The following is a 24246-nucleotide window of genomic DNA, read 5'->3' on the forward strand; positions in this document are numbered from 1 at the left end:
GGTGGGGATTTGCTCCACCCATCCGACTTAAATTAGTGTCATTAATAAAAAAAAAAATTCAATTTTTGAAGTCAAAATTTTGCCTATATTACTCAAAATAATTACGAAGCGGGGATAAGCTCCTTCCACTTGGCTAAAAAACAGCCTCGTAGTGGGGATTAACCACGCCTAGTCGGCTCAAAATTGACTTTGTGGGGATTTGCTCCTCCCCCAGAATTCAAAAAGCGTTTACAAGATTGTTAATACGAAAAATAACTAAAAATTTCACAGAAAACTAATTATTTATCTAATTTGCCAGTAAAAGTTGTTGCTTTAATTGGAATCAATGGAAAGTTGCATTATGAAAAAATAAATAAATATACCTATTTATTAATATATCTTCATATATAAATATAAAAAATATAATATTATATATTATGTAGACTTCACAATTGTTTTGATGTTCAAAGATAATTAACAAAAATGGAAGCCTTGTGACCTGATCATATTTATAAAAAATATATATATTTGAATTGATATTATGTAGTTTAGATTAATGTCATATTTAAACATAAATTCAGTGTTATTTTTTTTTTAACTTTTTAAGATAATCAAAATAAGCCAAATTTACATGAATTTTTTTCAATTTAATTTTTTTTAAATAAAATAATTTTTATTTTTTAAAATTTTATTGTATAAAACAAATGGAAAGTAAGACTTTGAATAAACCACAAAAATTTCAGGTACTAAAAAAAGAAATTTATAAAATACTGTCTATTGTATCTCTGTGATAAAAATTAAATTATGAATGAAAAAAAAAATGAAGAGAAAGTTTGGTCTGTATATTATTTTTTAAAAATTTAATTATTTTGCCTTTTCAATAAACTGTAACTCATTTGTCATACAAATATAAATATATAAACAAAAAAAATAAATTAAACTATAAGTTTGAAAGAATTTTATCCGTTCGATTGTTCCTTTTCTTCCTTATCGACCTTAGAGGTTGTCCTAAAGGCGAATCCGCAATTCCGTACTCCTGAAGTTTGTTTTCGTAGTTCATAAGAAGATCGTCGTGCGCTTTGCAAGCTTTGGCTAGATCGTATTGTAAATCTTGTATTGCCGTGTTTTTCCGGTTCAAAATATCCTGAAGAAATAAAATTTCCATTTAATTTTACGATGGGTGCATTATATTCCTAGATTACAATGGAACTGTCCACTATTACTAAGAAAGTCAAGAAAAGTTTAATTTAGACTGAAAAATTTACAAGGGTCTATATAATAAATTTGTGAATTCTATCCCATATAGCAATCTTTTTCAAGGCTTAAGCAAATCTGGTCTCAATTTCGATAGTTGTTAGTGTCTTTTTTTACCTATGGGTCTTGCTCCAGATACTTGTACCAAATTCAATTAACTGGTCTTGAACAAGCCTTGCACAAGAACTTTGGGCCAGATTATAGCTCAAGAATTGTGTAAGAAAATTGAGAAAATCTGAAGATGCTTATCGATAAACTAACTATATCAATTCTTGAGAAAGACTGACTTCTACCCCTCCTATATTTACTATAGGATCAGTAAATCTCATTCAGCTTAACCTTTTAGAGTATAGACTTACTGTTTTATCGATCAAGACAGAATTATTTTAAAATGAGTACCACTGAATCAACATATCTTCAAGTAGTGGAGGGGAAAAAGTGCTATAAAATATATAATATATGATGCATTTTGAGAAAATCTTGAGCAAGTCAGGCTTCAACATTTGCTGTTAGTTATTGATTGGCAAATGCATTAGAAATGAAAAAATTACTGAGAATTACGGATCTTGAGCTAATCTTGAGCAAGTCATGGGTAAGTGTCTATTGTGAGTTTCTGATTCAAAAAATGCGTCAGAAAGTTTTTCGATGCACCTTACATTAGACTTGTCTCACATTCTTGCACAAAATGTGTTGAGCTAGTTATATTTAAATCTTGAACCAGTTCTTTCTACATAAACTTGAGCAAGACCCGTATGTAAAAAAAGACACTAGCAACTAGAGGTTTTGCTTAAGACACTGGCACCTAAATCTTGCTCAAGCACAAGTTACCTGGGTAACTATGTCAATTCTTGAGAACGACCGACACCAGAAGCATGCTGAATATACTTGTGCAAGACTTGCTCAAGATCAAATGTTTTCAAATGAACGTTCGCATCATTCTACCCCTTCTATATTTACTATAGGATCAGTGGATCTCATTCAGCTTAACCTTTTAGAGTATAAACCTACTGTTTTATCGATCAAGACAGAATTATTTTAAAATGAGCACCACTGAATCAACACATTTTCAAATAGTGGAGGGGAAAAAGTGCTATAAAATATATAATACATGATGCATCTTGAGCAAATCTTGAACAAGTCACGCTTCAACATTTGCTGTTAGTTTTTGGTTGACAAATGCTTTAGAAATGAACAAATTACTGAAAATTACGGATCTTGAGCAAATCTTGAACAAGTCATGGGTTAGGGTCTGTTGAGAGTTTCTGATTCAAAAAATCCGTCAGAAAGTTTTTCGATGCACCTTACATTAGACTTGTCTCATATTCTTGTACAAAATGTCTTGAGCTAGTTATACATAAATCTTGAACCAGTTCTTTCTACATGAACTTGAACAAGACCCATATGTAGAAAAAGACACTAGCAGCTAGGGGTTTTGCTCAAGACACTGGCACCTAAATCTTGCTCAAGCACATGTTACCTGGGTAATTGGATCCCTGTCATTAATTGGTGCCTTTACCTTAATTCATTTTACTATGTTACATTTTATAGCATAAATTTAATAAAAAATTTTTTAACCTCAAATTTCTGATTAATTTGCCCTGTTGTAGCAGGATCCAACTGTGCAGCCGCTAAAACTTCTCCAATCTGCGCTTCTCTTTGTTCCAAGATTTCAGAAAGCTTATCCAATTTCTTCTCCAGCAAAACGTTCTTCAGTCCAGTTTTTTGCTGCAGTTCCAAAATGGAGGATACGAATCTCGAGTGCAGTTCGTCTCGTTCCTTTTGGCACTTTTCGAACCTCATTTCAAGAACTTCGTTCTCCCATTTTAAATTGTCGTAGTCTTTCGAAACGGCCGCCAATTTTTTCTTTGTATTCTAAAAGATTTCCAATTAATTACTTTCTTCTGTTTAATTAGTCTTAAGAAAAAATAAAATTACTAATTACTGAAAGACAAAGCTTGTCCTTTTCATAATTGGTTAACTGCCGGGTCAATTCACCAACTTGTTCCGTCGATGACTTCAAGTCAGTTGTCAGCTTCTTGTTTTCAGTTATCGACTCTCGGGCTTGTTTCTTCGTTCTTTCTTCACTGCTTTTCATTACTTCCATTTGTTCCTTTGAAACATTAATCAAGTAAATATTAATCATTGGACTTGATTGAAAAGTATAAAATAATTTAGGTTAAATTTACCTTGAGACTTTGTATAAGCGACAAATTGTTTATCGTAATATCATTGTAATAGTTCTTCATGTCAAGAAAAGCTTTTTCGTGATTTTTTATCAAGTTAGCGATCTGCATATTTTTCCTTTCTTCAATCTCGGAAATTTCCATTCTGTGTTTCAAATTCAACGATTCGTATTGACTAGTTAATTTTTGCTCGTATTTCTGCTCCATTTCCATGGCCTCGGACTCAAATTTTTTAATCATATCACTCATTTCTTCAGCATTTTTCTGTAAAAAAATAAATTACATTTACATATAATTTTAACTTCACATAATTTGCAATAATTTCATATAATATTACATAATTTTTTATATTCTCGATGAATTTCATACTTCATATATTTTTATATAGCTTTATGTAATGTTCTAGAAAACTTCATATAATTTTATACAACTTGATATAATTTTATATAACTTTATATGACTTCATATGTCTTTATATAATTTTATACAACTTCATAATGTCTTCCATAACTTCATATAATTTTAAATGAGTTAATATAATTTCACACTTCATATAATTTCATACAACTTCATGTATTGTTGCATAAAACTAATTATATTTTCATTCAACTTCATATAATTCTACATAACTTTTAATGACTTCATATGTCTTCATATAATCATATAAGTTGATATTACTTCATGCTTCATATAATTTTATACCACTTCCTAAATTATTGTATATAACTACATATAATTCAACCTAAGTTCATATTATTTCGAATAGTTTTTTATAATCTCATGTATAAATCTACATAACTTCATCCAACCTAATATAATTTTATACAACTTCATATATTTTTTCCTCAACTTCATATAATTTTATAAAACTCCATGTAATTTTATATAATTCTAGATAACTTCATGAGATATTATACAACTTCATATACTTACGTGCCACTTCATATAATTATATCATAAATTATATATAACTTCATAGAATTTCATAAAGCTTCATATAATTTCAAATTTTATATACCTTTAAACAACTTTTAGAATTTTAAAATAAATTTATAGAATGTCAAGCAACTTCATGTCAAATTACAAAACTTCATATAAGTTTACATAACTTCGTATAATTTTATACAACTTCATATATTTTTCTATAACTTCATAAAATTTTCCACAATTTTATAGAGTTTCTCAACAACTTTTTATAATTTTACAAAACTTTACATAATCCAATACAACTTCATATAATTTTATACAGCTTCACGTAAATCTTTCATAATTTATAAAATTATATAAAAAATATGAATTTTTAGAAGAAGTAAAATTATATGACTTCTCCTTATTAAATGATTATTAAAAAAATTAATTATTCTAAAATTATATATATGATTTTCTGCGACATATAATTTTACATAACTAGAAATTCCAATTCCCAAAAATTATAAAAATCAACTTACCAATTTTAGCAATCGAATTTCATTAATATGCGCGAGTTCATTTTCCTTTTGAATTTTCCTCAGCTCTTTCTTATCCTTTATCAGCTCATTTTCCTGATCATTATGATCATCTTGAGCAAGCTTCAGGGCCACCATATGCTCAGCTTTCGTTTCGGACAAATTAGTATGGTGCTCATACATCAAGTGCTTAACCTTCTGCTTGTACAATTTTATTTCTTCATCATGTTTCTCCGCCAATTCTTCCTTTTCTCGTTCCTTGTTCCTACAAAAATTCCACGCTTAAGGTAGTTTGGTCGTCGCAATCCGAAGTCAAATTAATAGATATTTTTTTTTTGCAAGTGATCACTCGAAAAATTGCATAAAATATAAAATTATTTCTAATCAAAATTCAATTGAATAAATTCAATTTATAATTATGGTTAAATAATTATAATAATATAACTATTATAATATCAACTGACAAGTACTGGGCTGTCACAAAACAATAACAACTGTTATAGATTATGTAAGGTCGGTACTTAAAACAGTTGCTCACGGTGTTCATTTATTGTTTCAATTTGCAAATATCACTTCAATATGTTAAATCTGCTATAATTTACGTGGACTTTTAATGTATGATTAATAACAATTTATTTTAATGCAAAAAAACTTTATGATTATATTTCAATTTCAAATTTGCCGCGCACCGAGAAGTCGCCATTTTTCCCCTGATAAAGATGGAGGAATAATGTCTCCGACAAACAACAAAGATAGAAACCAATTTTTGATATTAAAAAATTAATTAAATTAAAACTATGTGGTAAATCGTTATCAAATTTTGATAGAATATGTATGAAACATTGTTCTATCTATTGGAAAGTTTTTTTTATGGTGTCAAGTTGGCCGACTTTTTATAAATCCTCCATTTCCGGAGTTGTTGAACAAGGACACTCATAAGAGATCGTGTATTTTTACAAAACTTTAATTAATTATATCTCTTAAACGGTGTAGTAAAAAAATCTGATTTTTTTTCTATAGACGTATTAAATCATAATCTTTCGAATAAATATAAAAAAGTATGGGGTCAAGTTGAAGGTATTTGACACCCAAACTACCTTAATTACGATTTTTTTTTTTTTTAAATCAATTACACAATTTATTTTTTTCTTAAGAAATGAATGAGCGTTATGAGGCGTGCACTTTTGAATTTTCCAAACTTTTTTAATTTTCCTCTTACCTAATAGTAGCTCTCGCCTCGTCCAATTGGTTCCTGGTAATCTCCCAAAAAGTCCTCAATTTATCACGCTCTAGCTGAAAAAAATTTCTTTCTTCCCGCTCGCGCTCCATTTCTTCCAAAATTTTGTGACTGTACAACTCCAATTGTTCCCTTGACATTTTTGAAGTATCTACTCCGTCTACAGTGTCTGAAGTTTTCGCTTTTGCTTTTTTCGGCCCCTTAAAAAAACAAAATTTCAAATTTCGCGCCAAAGGCCTTTCAAAATTCAAAATTAAATTAACATGGCGGAGATTTGTCTAAACAGCTGTTTTATACCTAGTTTTAAGAGTTTTTTGTTAATTACTCTCAAATAAAATAATTTTGAGCCCCAATTTTTTGTAAGGACCTTCTTTTTACCTTCTTTTACAAATTAAAAAAAGAATAAAGTCAATTTATTAATTATTAATTAAAATATTGACACTTTAAAATTTTTCTTGCTACTAAAAACTTTTAAATTGACTTTTTTTATATTTATTAAATAGAATTATTTTAAAAAATTAAATTTAATTACTTGTAAAATAATTAAAAAATTAATTACCATTTTATTTTGTAGTTAAAATTTTTTTTTTTTTTTAAATAAATAAATAAGATAACACTAGATTCACAAAAAATTTTTTTTTTCAACTTAATTAACTACAAAAATTTATTTTAATTGTTTTATTGAATTTTTTAAGGAACATCACTAGAATAAAAATATAAGACTAAAATAAAACACATATGTCCGATAATGTTTTGATTCGGTTGCTAGGCAACGTTAATGAACACACTTCATACACTTGCAATATATAGATAGAAAAATTTTAATTAATTTTTGAAATGTCAGGGAAAAAATAATAAAATTATTTATAACAATTAAAAAAATTTATTATTTATCAATTCACATTTTCATTTATGTCTATTTGTTAATTAAATAATTTTTCAATAAAATCCCTCAATATTTTTAATACTAAATAATAAAAGTTATAAACAAATGCATAATAATTAATACATTAATTACAATTATTTATTTATTCTATTTTTAACATAATTTGTAGACATAATTTTTTTTTTGCAAATATAATTTGATCGTAGGAAATGATACAAAAATATAATTTATAATTAATAATTACAGTCAATTTAATTATTCAATTCATTCAATTATTATGCTTATTAATTAGATATTCTAATTTATAAATTTAATAGCTTTCTCCCATAAAATTAATTAATAAACCATAGTGTGCATAAAAAAAACAAATTAACAATTAAAAAACAATTTTTTTTTGTGTTTTTACTTTCTTGTGCATTTTTAATAATTAAAAAATTTTTTTTTCATATTTATTTTTTTGATAATAATTTACCCCGCTAAATTAAATTATTTTAAATAAAAATTATTTTTTTTTTCAAAATTTAAAATTAAAATCTTTTAAATATAAATCAAACCCTTTTAAAAAATAATTATAATAAATAAATAAGGAATGAAAAAAATTCCCTTAAATTATAAAACAATAATTTAATTGGAATGCTAATTAATTTAATTTTTTCCTATTTTATTAAAATTATCTAAATTGTTTCTCCGTTGAATTGCAATAGGCATCCCACTGCACCAAAGTAACCCTAAAAAAAAAAAAAAAAAAAAGAAATTAAATTATTAAAAATTTATCATTTATAAATAAATTAATTAATTAATTAACTAATTACCTCGTGCTCTAAAAATAGAGCCTTTAGTGTTCCCTTAGACCAATAATCCATAGCATAGGCCAACAATTTCATGGAAATTGGATTCACCCGCAAAAAATTACCAGCAAATACTACCTGTAATTTTTTTATAAAAAAAAAATTTATTATTAAATAATTTTTAGTCTAATTTGATTTATTTTTGTTTAAAGTTTAGAAAATAAAAAAAAATTTTCAATTTGGTGAATATGAAAATTTTAGCATTGGCGAAGAAACAAAGTCAAAACTGAGCTACTCGGAAAATTCAGGGTTCGAATCTTGGTGACTGATTTTTTTTTTTTTTTTTTAGAATATTGATTTTTTATTCTAGAATAATTTTGTAATTAATTTGATGAATTTTTGAAAACTTACCCGCTCAATTTTTTCATTAACGGCACACATCCGTGCAATGGACCCTATGTTGTTGGTAATGGTAACGAGTGTCGCGCGTGCTAAGTCCTCTTTATTAACAGCTTGCCTCCGGTCTTTAGAGTTCATTTGGCCGAAACTGCACAATTGTAGGAAACTTAGACATACACCGTTTTTTTTTTATAATTTTATTTGTGAGAGAATTTATAACAGAAGTGTGAAGGAATTTATTTATAAATAGAAATAAAATAAAGACTTGTTCAATTTAAATAAGTTTACACTGAAAAAAAATTTATAATTTATTTACACTACTTACAAAAATTAAGGGAATAAAAAAAAAATTCAAATTTTATTTCAAAAATAAAAAATTCATTTTAAAGCTCTAAGACTCTAGTTTTTAGATCTTAAGGGGGGCATTCCATGCGAAATGGGAAAAAGACTAAAATTTAAAAATTTCTCTAATTCATTCTAATTTAGTCCTAATTTATTATTAAAAGTTTATAATTTACCAATTTGTAAAGAAAATTTTTTTTAATCAATAAGAAAACCCATTTTTCTCTCCTAATAACTTTTCAGCCGAACTAACTTGTATTCGAGTCAAATGTTTTAGTAGTTTTTAGAACAAATTCATTTTATGTTTGTTATTAACTAACATATTTATTATTATAGTTTTTAGAACAAATTTTTTTATGTTCGTTATTAATTAACACCTAAGTTTATCAAGATCGTGTTGTCAGCATGCTAAATCCTTTATTTGTATTTTTTAGTTTTTTTTAATTATCCTAAATAATTTATAGTTAAATATATAAACAATAATGTTTCTAACGTTGAAATAATATAAAAGTCTTTTTAATAAACAGCTTTATGTAGACATTTTGTACTTGTCCCATCAGTAGCAAATGCCTGTCCCACCAGTCACAATAAAAAAAATTTTTTTAATTGTTTCTACGTAGGTAATCAGTCTAATTCTTCATAATATTGAATATTTGTAGAATAAATTTTGTATTGAGAGGGAAGTATTTTTTAAAAGTTTAGTGGTCGAACTGAAATTGGACTTTAAGTATACCTTGGGTAAGAGAGAAGGATTTTTCTTAGTCCCACCAGTCACTCTCAGTCAAATGATAATTTCGAGAAACTTAAAAAGTATTCGAGGTTTTTGACAAAGGGATGTTGTTAATTAGTTATTCTTCTATATTATAAGATAAATTTTACTATAGTATAAGTTTTAGTCACATAATTTTCTAATTAATGTAATTCCAGAGTCGAATGTCCCACCAGTCACTATAGAATGCCCTATTAAAAGTTTATATTTTACGAATTTGTAAAGAAAATTTTATTTAATCAATAGGGAAATCGAATTTTCTCTCCTAGTAACTAACTTTTAAGCCGTAACTAAGTTTCAGTCACATAATTATAGCTTACAATTCATGGAATCTCAAAGTCAAATGTCCCACCAGTCACTATGGAATGCCCCTAAGGTCAAAATTTTTTAGGAATTACGTTTTTAACATGATCCGAAGAAATAGAGCGAAAAAAAAATTTTCAAAATTTTTGATCTTTTTTTTTCGCTCTACGGACTTGGAAAAATTTTTTCAGACAAAGCGATCTTATGGAACAGATAGCCTATTTATTCAGCTTCAATTTCATTTTTTATTTAGCTTGATACGACCATTTGTCGCGGAAATATTCGAGATTAAAAAAAAAAAGCCGCTTATGTCTTGAACCGTCAATATCTTTGCAACCAATAATTGTACAGCAAAAAAAAAGGACAGTTTTGGAAATTGGAAGAAATTCTCAATAAAATCCTATAAAACAATTCCAGAAAAAATCTTATCGATGTACGATACCAGCTTGAAAAAATTGAAAAAGTGACTTTTTCTCTTATTTTGGTTAATCGACTGTATCTTAATAAATATCGACGGTGAAGCTAGACATGCAGGAATTTTTACACCTCAATGTAGCCCTAAAAACCCTGTAAATTTTCAGATCGATCCATTGAGCAGTTTCCCCGCCCCAAGTATCCAAAATTTTGAAAAAATTAAAGGAATAAGATTTTATCCATTATTGTGGCATAATCTTCATGAAAATTAAAAATTTATTTTTTTTTTTTGGTTTTGCTTTCAATTTTGCATCGGCTTATCAGTAAATTTATATAAAAAAAATGACAAAAAAAAAATTCGAAAATTAAAAAAAAAATTTTTTTAATTCATACTTAGTTACCTACACTTAATTTATAAACTTAAATACTAAATCTTGAGTAGTTCAATCGGTAGAGTATAATTTATAATTTTTTTTTGTTTTTCAGTGTCTTAACAATTATTTAAACTTGAACTTCGTCTCCTAAAAAAAAAAGCAATAAATTCCAAGAGAGCAAAATAAAGAAAAAATACCTGCTCGCGACCAGATCACCCGGAAGACAGAAAGGACCATAATCGCCACCGTAAATATCCTTAACCAACTTATCCACCCGAGTGTTGTCGCCTCCTGTCGCCAATTCAATGGCTTCTTCGAAAGTATTGCAGCCAGTTAGCAAACAACAGAGTCCCAGAAATGTACCACCTCCTAAACTGGTGCCGGATATTCTTTTGAAGTTGTCTGGGCCGTACACCGCTAGTATGCTGACTCCGGATCCAATATTTACCAGCTGGAAGTTTTTCAGAAGCGTTAATAATTGATTTAATTGATTATTGAATTAATTACAGAGAAACTCACTATAAACGGATAAGGCTCAGAAAAATCAAAAGGAACTTTATGGCAAAGTGTGTCATCAGTAGGATTTGCCCAGTAGTAGCACTCGTGAGGATTCGTCGTCTCGATATAGAGCATCCCGCGGATTAAACTGTGCAATTCGTCGAATTTAGCGAGACTCATGTTCACCTCTCGCTTGAAATTTTCCTCGAATTTGAAAGCACCTCCTCCTGTCGCGCAGACTGTTGTTACTAAGTTCGCCATACCCTTGGACTTCGCCAGTGCTAGGAAGTTTCCCATTTCACTGGTGGGAAATCTTATGAAGTGAAGGGTTCCTCTTCTGCCGCGAATTTCAACGTTGTCCATCTAGAAAAATAATTGTAAGGTAAAAGACCCCATCAGTGACACCTCTAAGACCTATTAGTGGCACACTTTCTTTCAATGAAAAAATGTTCTACTTGGAATAAAAATTCAAAATTTTTTTGATCTAAAGCTCTCAAAGATTAGAAATAATATATTCATAGTAGAAATTAATGATTTCATTAATTGAATAAGTACCAAAATTGAGTGGACTTCTACAGTGGAACCTTCGATAACTTTTTCAACAGACTCGATAGAGTTTGGCGCCAAGTTCCGTTCTCAAGCCAGACTACCGAGTGTGTATTATTATTATTATTATTATTATTATTATTATTAGTTTTACTTGTATACCGTTTTCTGGTTTTTACAAGGTTACTTTCCGCTCTATATTATCAACTCAGTTTTTCAACCCTTTTTTATTATCAACATATTCTCCACTCTTTTTTATACTCAACATGTTCTTCACTTTTTATTATCAACATGTTCTCCACTTTTTATAATCAACATATAATTTTCGTACATATAATTTTATTCCAATGCGGCTGTGGACCGACTTGTGCTTTCTGTACTGCATTTACCCTATTCCTCACCCCTTTCTATCGGTTGTTGGAATAGTGGCGATGGGGAAACCACAGAGAAAACCCATGCCAGTACAGTTCGGCTACCGGAGCGACCCCCGACGATGGGTGTTGAAACTATTTGAACAACCGTCGGGGCTCGAACCCTCGCCTTACGACATGACGCACGAACGAACTATTATTGGGATAATGACTTAGTCCGCTCAGCCATTATGTCGCTTGACTACCGAGTGTGTATATACCGTAAGCAGAACGATTTTTTGAGGTTACAAATTTATTTTCAAATTTATTTTGATTTTTTTTTTATATGATATTTTATAATAGTAGTTCATGCTTTTTATTACGCGTATTACTTGATTATTATCAATTATCTTTATAATTTTTATTTAAAATTATTAAAAATAATCAGCACAAACTATAGCGACACAGATTTTTATATTTTAACTTTTTTCTTATGTAAAAAGCGGACGGCCAGAGACTAAATAATGTAAGGATGCATGCTAATCTTATAATAGATGGGAAACTACAGTGAAAAAAAGATATTTGACAGCTTGCAATTACACACGCCAGGCGGCGCAAGAATAATTTTTACATGAACTATAACTTAAAGGGGATAGTTTGCCACCGGAAATGTATTAAATTAAAATTGTCAATTTTTATTATAATTACAAAAAATACTGGAATCCGAACAAAAACAGTTTCACTGTAAAAAAATCACGCCAAGCCCACGTTCATAAGACTATTAAGTAAAAAAAATTTTATTTCTTTACAAAAAGATATAAAATAAAAAATTAAAAAATCCAAGTAACTGATATGGTTGTATATGATTTTCGGAAATTAAAAAAAATTTTGTTGTAAATTTAAAAATTAAAAGCAACAATTTTGGAACGTACTTGGTGTGCGTCATTGTGTACTTCAATTTTTTTTTAAAGTCCTAGTACAGTGCGCGTCATTGATTCGTACCGGTTGAAAAATTTTAAGGTAAAATAGAAAAATCAAAATTTCGACATCTGTAAGTAAAGAAATCAATAAAAAGAAAATCTTTATAAGCATCAATTTGAACGAAATTGAAAAAATAATTTACTGAAAATAAATAACTCAAAATATCAATCACGATTAAAATATAAATTAAAAATATTAGTAATTAAAATAATCACACACTTTATAAAATAAATAAAAGTAAAATTATAACATTAAAAAAAAAGACAACGATATAATTAGATAATTTTAAAATTTATCAAATATAAATATAGGCATTGGATAAAATAAAATGAACTAAATTCAGAGAAGTCAGTAAAAAGACATTTGAATGTTTATATTTATAAAAATATTGATAGTTATTAATATATAAATTCTTAAACAATAGACATCTATAAATATAGACTAGACAATTTAGAAACCCGTGATTTTAGACATCTGTAAATTTTTATTTATATTAATTCATAAATTCAAATAAAAATACAATTAAATATATAATTGCTTGCAATTTACGAGCTAATAAAAAATTGAAATAGAATTTCTATGAGGCTCTAGAGCACTAGACCACAACCCTTGAATGTTTACGGAGTCGGTTCTCTAGGAGGTTGCGGATTAGGCAGCGGCGGGATTCCCCGCGCTCCAAAAAAATAACCTAGACATTTTTAAAATAGCAAGTGTCGTATTTATCAGAGTTAGCTATTCATGGAGGTTTACGGATTCGTTCTCCAGGAGGTTGCGGATCAGGCAGCGGTAAGATTCCCCGCGCTCCGAATAATAACCTACTCTCTTAAAAGAAATCAGTGGAATTTCACTCGTTCACCAGTGGAACTTCACTGATTCCAACCAGTGAATGCAATTTCACTGGTGAATCAGTGAAGTTCACTGGTTGAATCAGTGAACAAAATATCTGCGCGCATACGCGCTTTTATGTCCACTGGTTAAATCAGTGGAAATACACTGATTCCACCAGTGAAATCGTCATTTTACTATATTTTACAAACGGGAAATTTTCATTATCAATGCCCCCGCAATCCCTTAACTGAAATAGACATCATACACGAAGATTCTCACCGAATTTGGAGTCTGTAGAAGTTACAGTTTGGAAATGAAAATTTTAGATTTTAACACCCACCTCCGCAATTCCTATCGGAAGTAGACTTTATTGAAATCCATTTTGAGGTGATCTCTACATAAGAGATAAAAAATTTATACCAAATTTAGAGTTTTTAGAAGCTATATTTTGGAAATTAAGATTTTTTATGGTTAACACTCACCCCCACGATCATTATTGGAGTTGATTCGTTGTAAAATCCATTATTAGATCATTTTTATATCACATATAGAAGACCTCTACTAAATTTGGAGTCGATAGGAGCTATAGTTTAAAAATGGGAATTTTCCATTGTCAACGCCCCCGCAACCCCCCTTGTGGGTGGAATTTTGTAAAATCCGTTCTTAGCTGACCTCTACTCGGCGAAAGGAATATTCCTACAAAATTTCAAATCTCTACGCCTTATGTTTCCAGAGATATCGTGATGAATCAATATATAGGTGGAAATCTCTTATATATATATAGATAACTATCAATATTTTTATAAATATAAATATTCAAATGTCTTTTTACTGACTTCTCTGAATTTAGTTCATTTTATTTTATCCAATGCCTATATTTATATTTGATAAATTTTAAAATTATCTAATTATATCGTTGTCTTTTTTTTTAATGTTATAATTTTACTTTTATTTATTTTATAAAGTGTGTGATTATTTTAATTACTAATATTTTTAATTTATATTTTAATCGTGATTGATATTTTGAGTTATTTATTTTCAGTAAATTATTTTTTCAATTTCGTTCAAATTGATGCTTATAAAGATTTTCTTTTTATTGATTTCTTTATTTACAGATGTCGAAATTTTGATTTTTCTATTTTACCTTAAAATTTTTCAACCGGTACGAATCAATGACGCGCACTGTACTAGGACTTTAAAAAAAAATTGAAGTACACAATGACGCACACCAAGTACGTTCCAAAATTGTTTCTTTTAATTTTTAAATTTACAACAAAATTTTTTTTAATTTCCGAAAATCATATACAACCATATCGGTTACTTGGATTTTTTAATTTTTTATTTTATATCTTTTTGTAAAGAAATAAAATTTTTTTTACTTAATAGTCTTATGAACGTGGGCTTGGCGCGATTTTTTTACAGTGAAACTGTTTTTGTTCGGATAACAACTATCAAGAATGTGCTATTTACTTATTGCTGAGTATTCTCCATGTTAAACATCAAAAATCTTGTTTTTCATTTTCTTTTTTATCTTTCTTTATGCGTATAACAAATTTAACTGAATTTCAATTATATTTAAATAAATTAATACCTAAACCTCTATCCACAGATTCGGTAGAATCTGGCGCCAAGTTCCGTTCAAATCCGTTGTAAACGGAGCGCCAGACTACCGACTGTGTTTACTGTAAGCAGAACGGTTTTTTGAGGCTGCGAAATTTTATTTAATTCTGCGGTACTTTTTTTATCCAATTTGTTTATCATAACAGTAATTCATAATTTACTTCACCGTATTAATTAATTATATTCACTTATAACAATTTATTTACTTGAAATTATTAAATTTTATCAGCACATACTATAGCTCGCTCACAAATTTCGATCCTGACTTTTTTTTATGGAGAAAGGTCAGCGCCACAGACTAGATAAAATAAAAATGTGTAGTAATCCTCCTATAGATAAGCAACTACAGTTAAAAAAAGTAATTCACAGCTTACATTTACGGCCGCCAGAGTGCACTGGAATTACATCTACATAAACTGTAGCTTCAAGGGGATAGTTTGCAGTAAAAAATGCAGTCAACACGAGATTTAAGTTGGTACCGATTGTAAATTTTCATTATAATTACAAAAAATACTAAAATCCGAACAAAAACAGTTTCACTGTAAAAAAGTCGCGCCAAGTCCACGTTCATAAGACTATTAGGAAAAAAAAATTTTTTTTTTTTCTTTAAAAAAAGATACAAAATTAAAAAATTAAAAAATCCAAGTAACCGATATGATTGTTTTTGATTTTCGGAAATTAAAAAAAATTTTATTGTAAATTTAAAAATTAAAAAAAAAATTTTAGAACGTACTTGGTGTGCGTCATTGTCTATTTCAATTTTTTTAAAGTCCTAGTAAATAGATTTTACGAATTTCATTAAAAGTAAAATATTTTGCAACCACGCACACTAAATACGTTCCAAAATTTTTTTCTGAAATTATTTGGCCTACTCGAGTGGTACGGAAGATTTCATACTAACTTTACCATCTCTCTATACCTTTGCGTGTAAAAGATGCGATTTCGAAAATTAATTACTCAAAAACGGTGCGGTCAATTGATCTGAAATTTTGGTAGTAACTTATTGATATATTTATCTTTCAATAAAAAAAATTTCATAATTTTCTGTTGAAATGCTTATCATGCAACAACTACCTTAATAGTCTTATGAACGTGGACTTGGCGCGATTTTTTTACAGTGAAACTGTTTTTGTTCGGATTATCTCTTACACTTAACAGGCGAGACCATCTTTTTCTCGCTTTGCTCTCACGGAGTTCAACGGAACTATCTCTGTCGCACTTTCAACAGCAGAGCAATTGCAGTTTCGATTGGTTTCACGAAACGAATGAAATTTTTGAAAAAAACGCTTTGTGGTGAAATAGTTTATTAAACTATCTATTATCACTAAAAACGTTTTTTCAAAATTTCCATTCGTTTCGCTAAGCCGATTGAAACTGCAATCACTGGTCTCGGCTGTTAAACTTATACTGTTAAAATGTATAATGTTGTATATTGCCGATTGGCGTTTGTACCTAATAAATAAATAAAATCAAAGAAAATGTCATTAATAGGATCCCCACCACTTATGGGGTCTTTTACTCTATATTTTTTTTTTTTTTAATTGGAAAAAAATAACAAAAAGGTGGCCATTGGGTAGTCCCAATGCTGCTACATATATACAAAATAAAATACTGTGTTTTACTCTAAAAACTTATATAGTACAGTTACAAACTTGTAAGCGCGTTATTCAAATACAAATTTAAATAGATTATAAGGAAAATTCTATCTCCAAAGTATTAATATGATAAAATAAGTTTTTGAATTAAATTTAGTATCATTAAAAAGCTTTTGACCTTATTAATTGGTCCAGGTAAGTTTTTAATTAGAAATTATTTTTTAAATTTGAATTTTGGCGGGAGAGTGACGTAGTACCTTATCCGTTACGTAACGTCATCTTACAGAGAATTTGAAAAACTTTCATAAAACCGGGAAAGTTTAAATGTTTAATTTAATTTAATAAGTGTTTAAAATTTTTATTTATTTTAGAATATCTATATAATTAAGATAATAAAGAAAACTTTGCCCCCAAAGTATTAATATGATAAAATAAGTTTTTTTAGTTAAATTTAGTATCATTAAAAAGCTTTTGACCTTATTAATTGGTCCAGGTAAGTTTTTAATTAAAAACTAATTTTTAAATTTGAATTTTGGCGGGAGAGTGACGTAGTTCTGTATCCGGTGCGCAACACCATCTTACAGAAAATTTGAAAAACTTTCATAAAACCGGGAAAAATTTTAATGTTCAATTTAATTTAATAAGTGTTTAAAAATTTTTATTTATTTCAGATTATCTATATAATTAAGAGAATAAGGAAAATTTTATCTTTTGCGTATTAATATGACGAAAAAAGTTTTTTAAAATTAAATTGAGTATTATTGAATAGGTCGAGATCTAAATTAGTGCCTTTTCAATGTTTCATAAGCTTTTCATATGAAATTGAAATATAATTTTGTAGAATATGTAATTATATGCCTTAACTATTTGATTTCTTTCCTTTTCACTCTTTTGGCTCTTTTCGGTTATAATAGTAAAATTTTTTTTATGACGTTTTGGAATTTATTACGCGATATAATTGTATTAAATTATAAAAAAAAATATTTACCTGAAGATGAGTATCTCGATGTCCAGTTTTCCCGTAGGCTGAATTTTTCGTCAAATATCTCCTAATATTTTTCAAAGTTTCAACTTCTGCATCGGCTTCGTCCCTCGTGATATCTTTTGGCTCAAAGTACACCAGTTTGCAAAGGGTACCACCGATGTCCATACCGAACCATGGCATCGCTAAACAACAAAAATTCTCAATCAAATAATCAATTAATCTATTTATTAATTATTCTACAGCTAAGCGAACAAATGATTTTTTATTTAAAAATTAGCATGCGCATTCAAGCCTTGGAAATCTTTCAGAAAACAAGTACGGAGATCCGATAAGAATCGTGTGAGTTTTAGTAGAAAACCCGGTTATAAGAAATATAAATACATAGATATAAAAACTTTTGAGTTAAGGGATCATTCTGGTTTGTAACTTTGGAAAAAAATTTTTTTCTAATGCAGGAAATAATTTACATAGGAAATTATAATTCTCTGATAAAAATTGAAACCAAACTGAAAGCATTACTAAAAAGCTTGAGAAAAATTTTAAACTTAAAAATTGCACGACTCATGATACGAAGCATCAGAGAGTGCTTTACGATCGAAAAATTTTTTTCGCCTCATTTTAGCAACTATTTTTAGTATTATAGCCTTGTAAGTTCACGGAATCAAGATATTTTGCATACTATTGTCGAGATAATTTAATGGAGATTAATTCCATACTTTCTAAAAATTGATTTACTGCGATAGAAACGGAAAAAAACATCAAAATAGGTCAAAAAATTTTCCTGTCCGTCATGTATGAAACCCCGGAAACACTGTAGCTTGTGAAAAAATCAATTATTTGAGTTAAATTTTTTTTTTTTTTAATTCTAATCGACGATTGTAGGCCACTGAATGCGAATGGTTAATTAATTCAGTGTCGTTTAATTACAATTAATAAAAAACGAAAACTACAAGACTGTATATCTATATATATATCCATGTAAAATTAACATGGATGGTGATATATCAATATCTATAGATATTATGTACATTTTATTCCACCAGGGGCGCTTGTGCAATACCTTCCTACTACAGCTGTTTTTTCGGCAATTAATTTTGAACGACTTAAGTTTTTTTTTTTTTTTTTTTTATATTTCATAATTAAATGAGCATTATGAGTCGTGCACTTTTGGATTTTCCAAACTTTTTGAAACATTTGAATTTTTTTAAAAGGTTATGGGTCCAGTTATAAAAATTTTCGGGTTTGTTTTGATAAAATATTTTTTGCTTAAAAATATTATTTTTTAGGCGATTAAAGAAGGATGAAAAAATCGTCTAAGAACATATTATACTTTCGAAGAACTTAAAGGATTATTCTGATTTGTAACTTTCAAAAAAAATTTTGTCTTACATTTTTCGAAAGTACATAAATCTAAAAGTATTGTGTTAAAATTTCTAAGTGATCGGACCACTGTATCTAGATTATTTAACGATGTTTATTTGGACGTTCGAGTGGAAGAAATTCAAATTTTTGAAAAGGCTGAAGGGAATTTTGAATGGTCCCGGCGTCGCTGATTGACTTTAGGTAAGATTTTGTTTTTTTTAATTAAAAAAACTTTAAGCGCGTTTATCTCAGAAGTATGTTTTTCTGGTTGACGTACATGATATCTCCGGAACCACTGACCCGATCTTAATGAAATTTAAACGACATATTCTGCATAGTAGTAGCTATTGCATCAGCTACAACCAAATCAAAATTTTTATTTTTACTATTTTTTTAGGACTAAAAACTGTGAAAAAAAGCCTCAGTTTTCAGTTTTTTTTTTAAATTGTCCGCCACTTTGTTATTTATCAATAAATATTAATCTCCGTAGCTAGTGCAATAACTACTTATATATTGAAGGTAAATAATTTTGGTTTTAGTGTTTTAGATGAGACGTTATCAAGTTATCATGTACGTGAGCTTTATACCAACGTTTTGTCAGAGCTCCGTTCTCCCGTTGTTTGTTCATATAAAAAATATTAAAAAAATAAATTTAGATATTTTCAGTGTTATTCAAGAGTCTATTTGTTGAGCTGAATTTTATATTAATATCTATAATAGTTTCTGTGTAAAAAAATCATTAATCATCGGATCCCTTATTAATGATTCAAAAAATAAAGTCTACTAAAAATATTTAAATTAATAAATAAAATAATAAAAAAAAACTAATCTAGACACACATACAGTTCACCGACTCACAAGGTGGTGGATTGAAGCCCTTGGTTTGCTTGGAAGTCGCTGAGTATCCGTTAGACGCCATTGATGAGTTTGTATTATTTTTGTATTTATTTGGACTCATCATTCAATTTATCTCTTTTATTTCCTTCCCACCTACTTGGGAAATAAAAATTATTTTATTTGCAACATTAATTACAATTAAACAGATAAAAAAATTTATTGAAATTTTTAGTTAATATTATATTAAAGTAAACAAAGTTATTATCAAGAATGATTTTATAATCTTACATTAAATTATTATCACTGCAAATTTAATAGAAGAAGAAAAAAATTGTTTTTTATTGTATTGAGGCAACAAAAAATTGTTTGTCAAATGATAGATGTTGTTATATGTGATGTATAAGAATTAAACAGACGATTAGATAATTTGTTGCGTCTAAAAAGTTTAAAACTCGTGCAGAGTTATTTTAAAAAACAATATTTAATAATAAAGAAGATTTTATAAATATAAATACAACTGAGTGTCAAAGATCACTGTTAATAATGAATTATTCATAACAATCAACAGGAAGTTATAAAACACGTGAATGTCAGCTGAGAATTAAAAAAATATTTTTTTAATAATATTTTTATTGTTTAGAGCAATTAAAAAAATTTTTATTATTATTTATTGATTTATATTTTTATTTTTTATTATTTATTTTTTTATTGAATTATTTTTATTAAAATCTGCATTTTTAATAAAAAATACATTATTAATAATAAGAAAAAAGTTTTTGGGAATTTTTTAAAAGAGAAATTGTCAAAATTATTTTAATAAAAATTTTTAATTAAAAAATAATATCAATTTGTTAAAATTGAGTTTTTTAATTTTTTTGGAAAATTTAATAAATTTTAAATTAAAATTTTATAAAAAATTGAATTTGGAAAATTTTCTTTTGAAAAAAATTATTCTAAAATAATTAAAAAAAATTAACTGGTGAAAAAATTCAAACCAAGCAAAAATAAATTATCAAAATTTTTTTAATAAAAATCTTCAATTAAAAAAAAAAAAATAATATCAATTTGTTAAAATTGAGTTTTTTAATTTTTTGGGAAATTTAAAAATTTTCTAAATTAAAATTTTATAAAAAATTAAATTTGGAAAATTTTGTTTTGGAAAAAATGTATTATAAAATAATTAAAAAATTAACTGGTGAAAAAGTTCAAACCGAGCAAAAGAAAAACTATCAAAATTATTTGAAAATTTTTTTAATCAAAATTTTTAATTAAAAAATAACAATATCAATTTATTAAAATTGAGTTTTTTAATTTTTTTGGAAAATTTAATAAATTTTAAATTACAATTTTATAAGAAATTAAATTTGGAAAATTTTATTTTGGAAAGAATGTATTATAAAATAATTAAAAAAAATTAACTGGTGAAAAAATTCAAACCATCCAAAGAAAAATTATTAAAATTTTTTTAATAAAAGTTTTCAATTAAAAAATAATAATATTAATTTGTTAAAATTGAGTTTTTTAATTTTTTTGGAAAATTTAATATTTTTATAAATTAAAATTTTATAAAAAATTAAATTTGGAAAATTTTGTTTTGAAAAAAATTATTCTAAAATAATTAAAAAATATTAACTGGTGAAAAAATTCAAACCAAGCAAAAGAAAAATTATCAAAATTTTTTTAATAAAAATTTTCAATTAAAAAAAAATAATATCAATTTGTTAAAATTGAGTTTTTTAATTTTTTTGGAAAATTCAATAATTTTTAAATAACAATTTTATAAAAAATTAAATTTAGAAAATTTTGTTTTGAAAAAAATGTATTATAAAATAATTAAAAAAAAATTAACTGGTGAAAAAATTCAAACTGAGCTGACTCGATAGCGGATGTCCGATGAATTTGATATTTAATTGCATTATCGTGGATAAGTTGGCCCATCGATTTCATGAATCTATAATTGATTTATAAATAAACAAACAGGAGGATAAATCCACCCTTTACAACTCCATCCAAGAAACAAATCCTTGAATAAAAAATTTTTTTGAAGAGTTTTATGATAATTTTTTTAATTAATAAATTTCAATTGTTTAAATTTGAAACAATTTAACACTCATTTTCTTTTTTGGTTAAAAAATTTTTCTATTTTAGATCAAAAAAAGCGAATGAAAAATTTTTATTTTGCTAAAATAAATTTAGGAATTTTAAAAGTGTAAAAACTTACAAAAAACTTGAAAAAAAAAAATTTTTTTGATTTAAGAAAAATAATTGTTTTTTAATTTTCTGCTTAGAAAAAATTTTCAACTTTTGATTATAAATATTTAAAATTTAGAAAAATTATTATTTTAGAATTTTAAATTAAATTAATAAAATTTTGACAAACAGTTAAAAAATTAAAATAAAATTTTTTATAGTAAAAAAATTTTTTTGTTTTAATTAAAAAAAAATGAAATTAACTCAAAAGAAAAATTTTTAATGTTCAAGAATTTTTCTCTTGAATTAAAGTAATTTTTTTTTGCAACAGTATTAATATTGAAAAAAAAAATGCTTACTTTTTAATAAAAACTATTTTTGTGTTTTAATAATATAAATAAAACTAAAAAAAATTATTCTAGGTAGAATATTTTTCGATTTCCCTTTCTTTAAATCGGATGATACTGATAAAAAAAGATAATATAAGTTTGTCAGGTCGGAAGATAAAAGTTTGAATCATTAAATAGGAGAATATTGTTTCCTCATTAAAATATTAAATTAAAAAAAATAAAAAATTATTAATTAAATAAATTTAACAATTCTGAACCAATAAATTAAAAAAAAGTTGACATATAAAAATAATTCAAAATTTAAATAAATTAAAAAAAAATTTAAGCATTAAAATAATAATAATAAAGTTAGCCGACATTTTCTATTTTTTTATTTTGTTTAATCGATTAAATTAAAACTAAAAAATATTTTTAAAAAATTGCACTTATAGTTTTGAAGTTTTTAAAAATGAAAAAATTTTTTTTTTTATTTTTTAATAAAAAAAATCATAAAAATTTTTAAATGTCAGCTAACTTTATTTTCATATTAAAATATTAAAAAAAAAAAAATTATTAATTAAATAAATTTAAAAATTCTCAACCAATAAATTAAAAAAATTAAATTGACATAAAATAATTCAAAATTTAAATAAATTTTTAAAAAATTTGTCTAAATAATTTTAATAGACAATTTTTAAAAATAAAAACAAATTTTACGTTAAAAAAATGAATTTATTAATTAAAAACAAAGTTTAAGTGAATTTTTAAAAAATTTTAATAGACAATTTTTAAAAATAAAAAAAAAATTTACAATTATTTAAAACACTAAAAATTAAAAAGCTTACTTATTAAAAATAAAATAAATTTTTAAATTAAAAACAAACTCGTTTTTAAATTCTTGATCTAAAAAAACTTGACCGTGAAAAAAAAAAAATTCTTATTTATAAATAATAACTAAAAAATTAAAATAAAATAAATAAATAAAGTACCTGTCATGATGAAACCCTGAAAACATTAATAAAATTAAAACTTCATTTTTTTTTTAACAATTACTTTTCACACGTCATGATCACCAATAATTAATAAATTATTTAGACAGTTAATTAATAACCTCCAAATTTTGGAGTGAATTTAAATCAATTTTTTTTTAATTTTCAAAAAATAAATTATTTAAATTATATTATTGTTGTTATTAACAATAATAATAAGTAAAAAAAAAAAAATAAATACCTAAATATTGTTTAACGGTAATAAAAAAAATAAAAAAGGTCAATTACGTGACATATGAATAGAAGAGATTTTAAAAAACTCAGATGACGTAACACTGTTATATTTTAGGATGTAAATAATTAAGATTATTTTTATCTATTTTTATTACATATTATTATATATCATCACTACTTATGTATCAAACGGAGTGTGTGTACACATTACATTACATTTGATATATTATATATTTATATACAATAAATATAAAAAGGTAATTGACATGCGCGTGACTGATCGCGCGATTTGTCACGTGATTTCGTAAAAAATGGCTTTGCGCATGCGTGAGATTTCTGCGCGCTGCAACTGCGCAGAAGTTTTAAGTTTTGAAATATATGCACAGTAGTAGAATGTTTGTTTACTTTTTTTATTTGACATTTTGAGATGATTTATTAATAAGTAATTTGATTTGTTTTATAATTTATGGAAATTTAAAAGTTATTTTGTTTTTGTAAATAATTTTGAAGGTTTAAAGTGAGAAATTTT

The 24246-nt window shown here is 26.2% G+C and overlaps 2 protein-coding genes across 6 annotated transcripts; both read right to left on the reverse strand.

Annotated features, from left to right (window-relative positions):
• Nucleotides 1–823: 823 nt before the first annotated feature.
• LOC123263833 (dynein regulatory complex subunit 4) lies at nt 824–6691 on the reverse strand. The gene is made up of 7 exons (XM_044726862.1): nt 6658–6691; nt 6081–6298; nt 4865–5126; nt 3420–3680; nt 3176–3343; nt 2809–3105; nt 824–1123 (listed from the first exon to the last, which is right to left on the reverse strand). Exons 1-7 carry the CDS (start codon nt 6658–6660, stop codon nt 920–922), a joined length of 1413 nt encoding a protein of 470 aa, XP_044582797.1. The 5' UTR covers nt 6661–6691; the 3' UTR covers nt 824–919.
• A 949-nt stretch (nt 6692–7640) lies between these two features.
• Nucleotides 7641–23909, reverse strand: LOC123262740 (pantothenate kinase 3). 5 transcript variants are annotated; one of them, XM_044725116.1, is made up of 9 exons: nt 23772–23909; nt 23484–23499; nt 19982–20128; nt 17780–17958; nt 10893–11234; nt 10571–10824; nt 8184–8337; nt 7797–7910; nt 7641–7712 (listed from the first exon to the last, which is right to left on the reverse strand). In XM_044725116.1, the coding sequence occupies exons 3-9, from the start codon at nt 20097–20099 to the stop codon at nt 7659–7661; spliced, it is 1215 nt and encodes a 404-aa protein (XP_044581051.1). In that variant the 5' UTR covers nt 20100–20128; nt 23484–23499; nt 23772–23909; the 3' UTR covers nt 7641–7658. The 5 variants fall into 5 exon arrangements, with proteins under 5 accessions (XP_044581051.1, XP_044581050.1, XP_044581052.1 ...); XM_044725115.1 differs by having other exon boundaries at nt 19982–20131; XM_044725117.1 differs by lacking the exon at nt 23772–23909 and having other exon boundaries at nt 19997–20132; nt 23484–23644.
• Nucleotides 23910–24246: the final 337 nt, after the last annotated feature.

This window comes from Cotesia glomerata, linkage group LG4, assembly GCF_020080835.1.
Source record: "Cotesia glomerata isolate CgM1 linkage group LG4, MPM_Cglom_v2.3, whole genome shotgun sequence".
Classification (NCBI taxonomy): domain Eukaryota; kingdom Metazoa; phylum Arthropoda; class Insecta; order Hymenoptera; family Braconidae; genus Cotesia; species Cotesia glomerata.

What these genes read in the sequence shown, in the direction of transcription:
- LOC123263833 (XM_044726862.1), bottom strand. An exon ending in GAGGCGAGAGCTACTATTAG is followed by an intron (nt 5,127 to 6,080) that starts GTAAGAGGAAAA and finishes GAATTTTTGTAG; the next exon opens with GAACAAGGAACGAGAAAAGG. An exon ending in AAATTCGATTGCTAAAATTG is followed by an intron (nt 3,681 to 4,864) that starts GTAAGTTGATTT and finishes ATTTTTTTACAG; the next exon opens with AAAAATGCTGAAGAAATGAG.
- LOC123262740 (XM_044725116.1), bottom strand. Translation starts at nt 20,099, where the DNA reads ATGATGAGTCCAAATAAATACAAAAATAATACAAACTCATCAATGGCG. An exon ending in ACCTTGTGAGTCGGTGAACT is followed by an intron (nt 17,959 to 19,981) that starts GTATGTGTGTCT and finishes TTTGTTGTTTAG; the next exon opens with CGATGCCATGGTTCGGTATG. An exon ending in CTGAGCCTTATCCGTTTATA is followed by an intron (nt 10,825 to 10,892) that starts GTGAGTTTCTCT and finishes AAAAACTTCCAG; the next exon opens with CTGGTAAATATTGGATCCGG.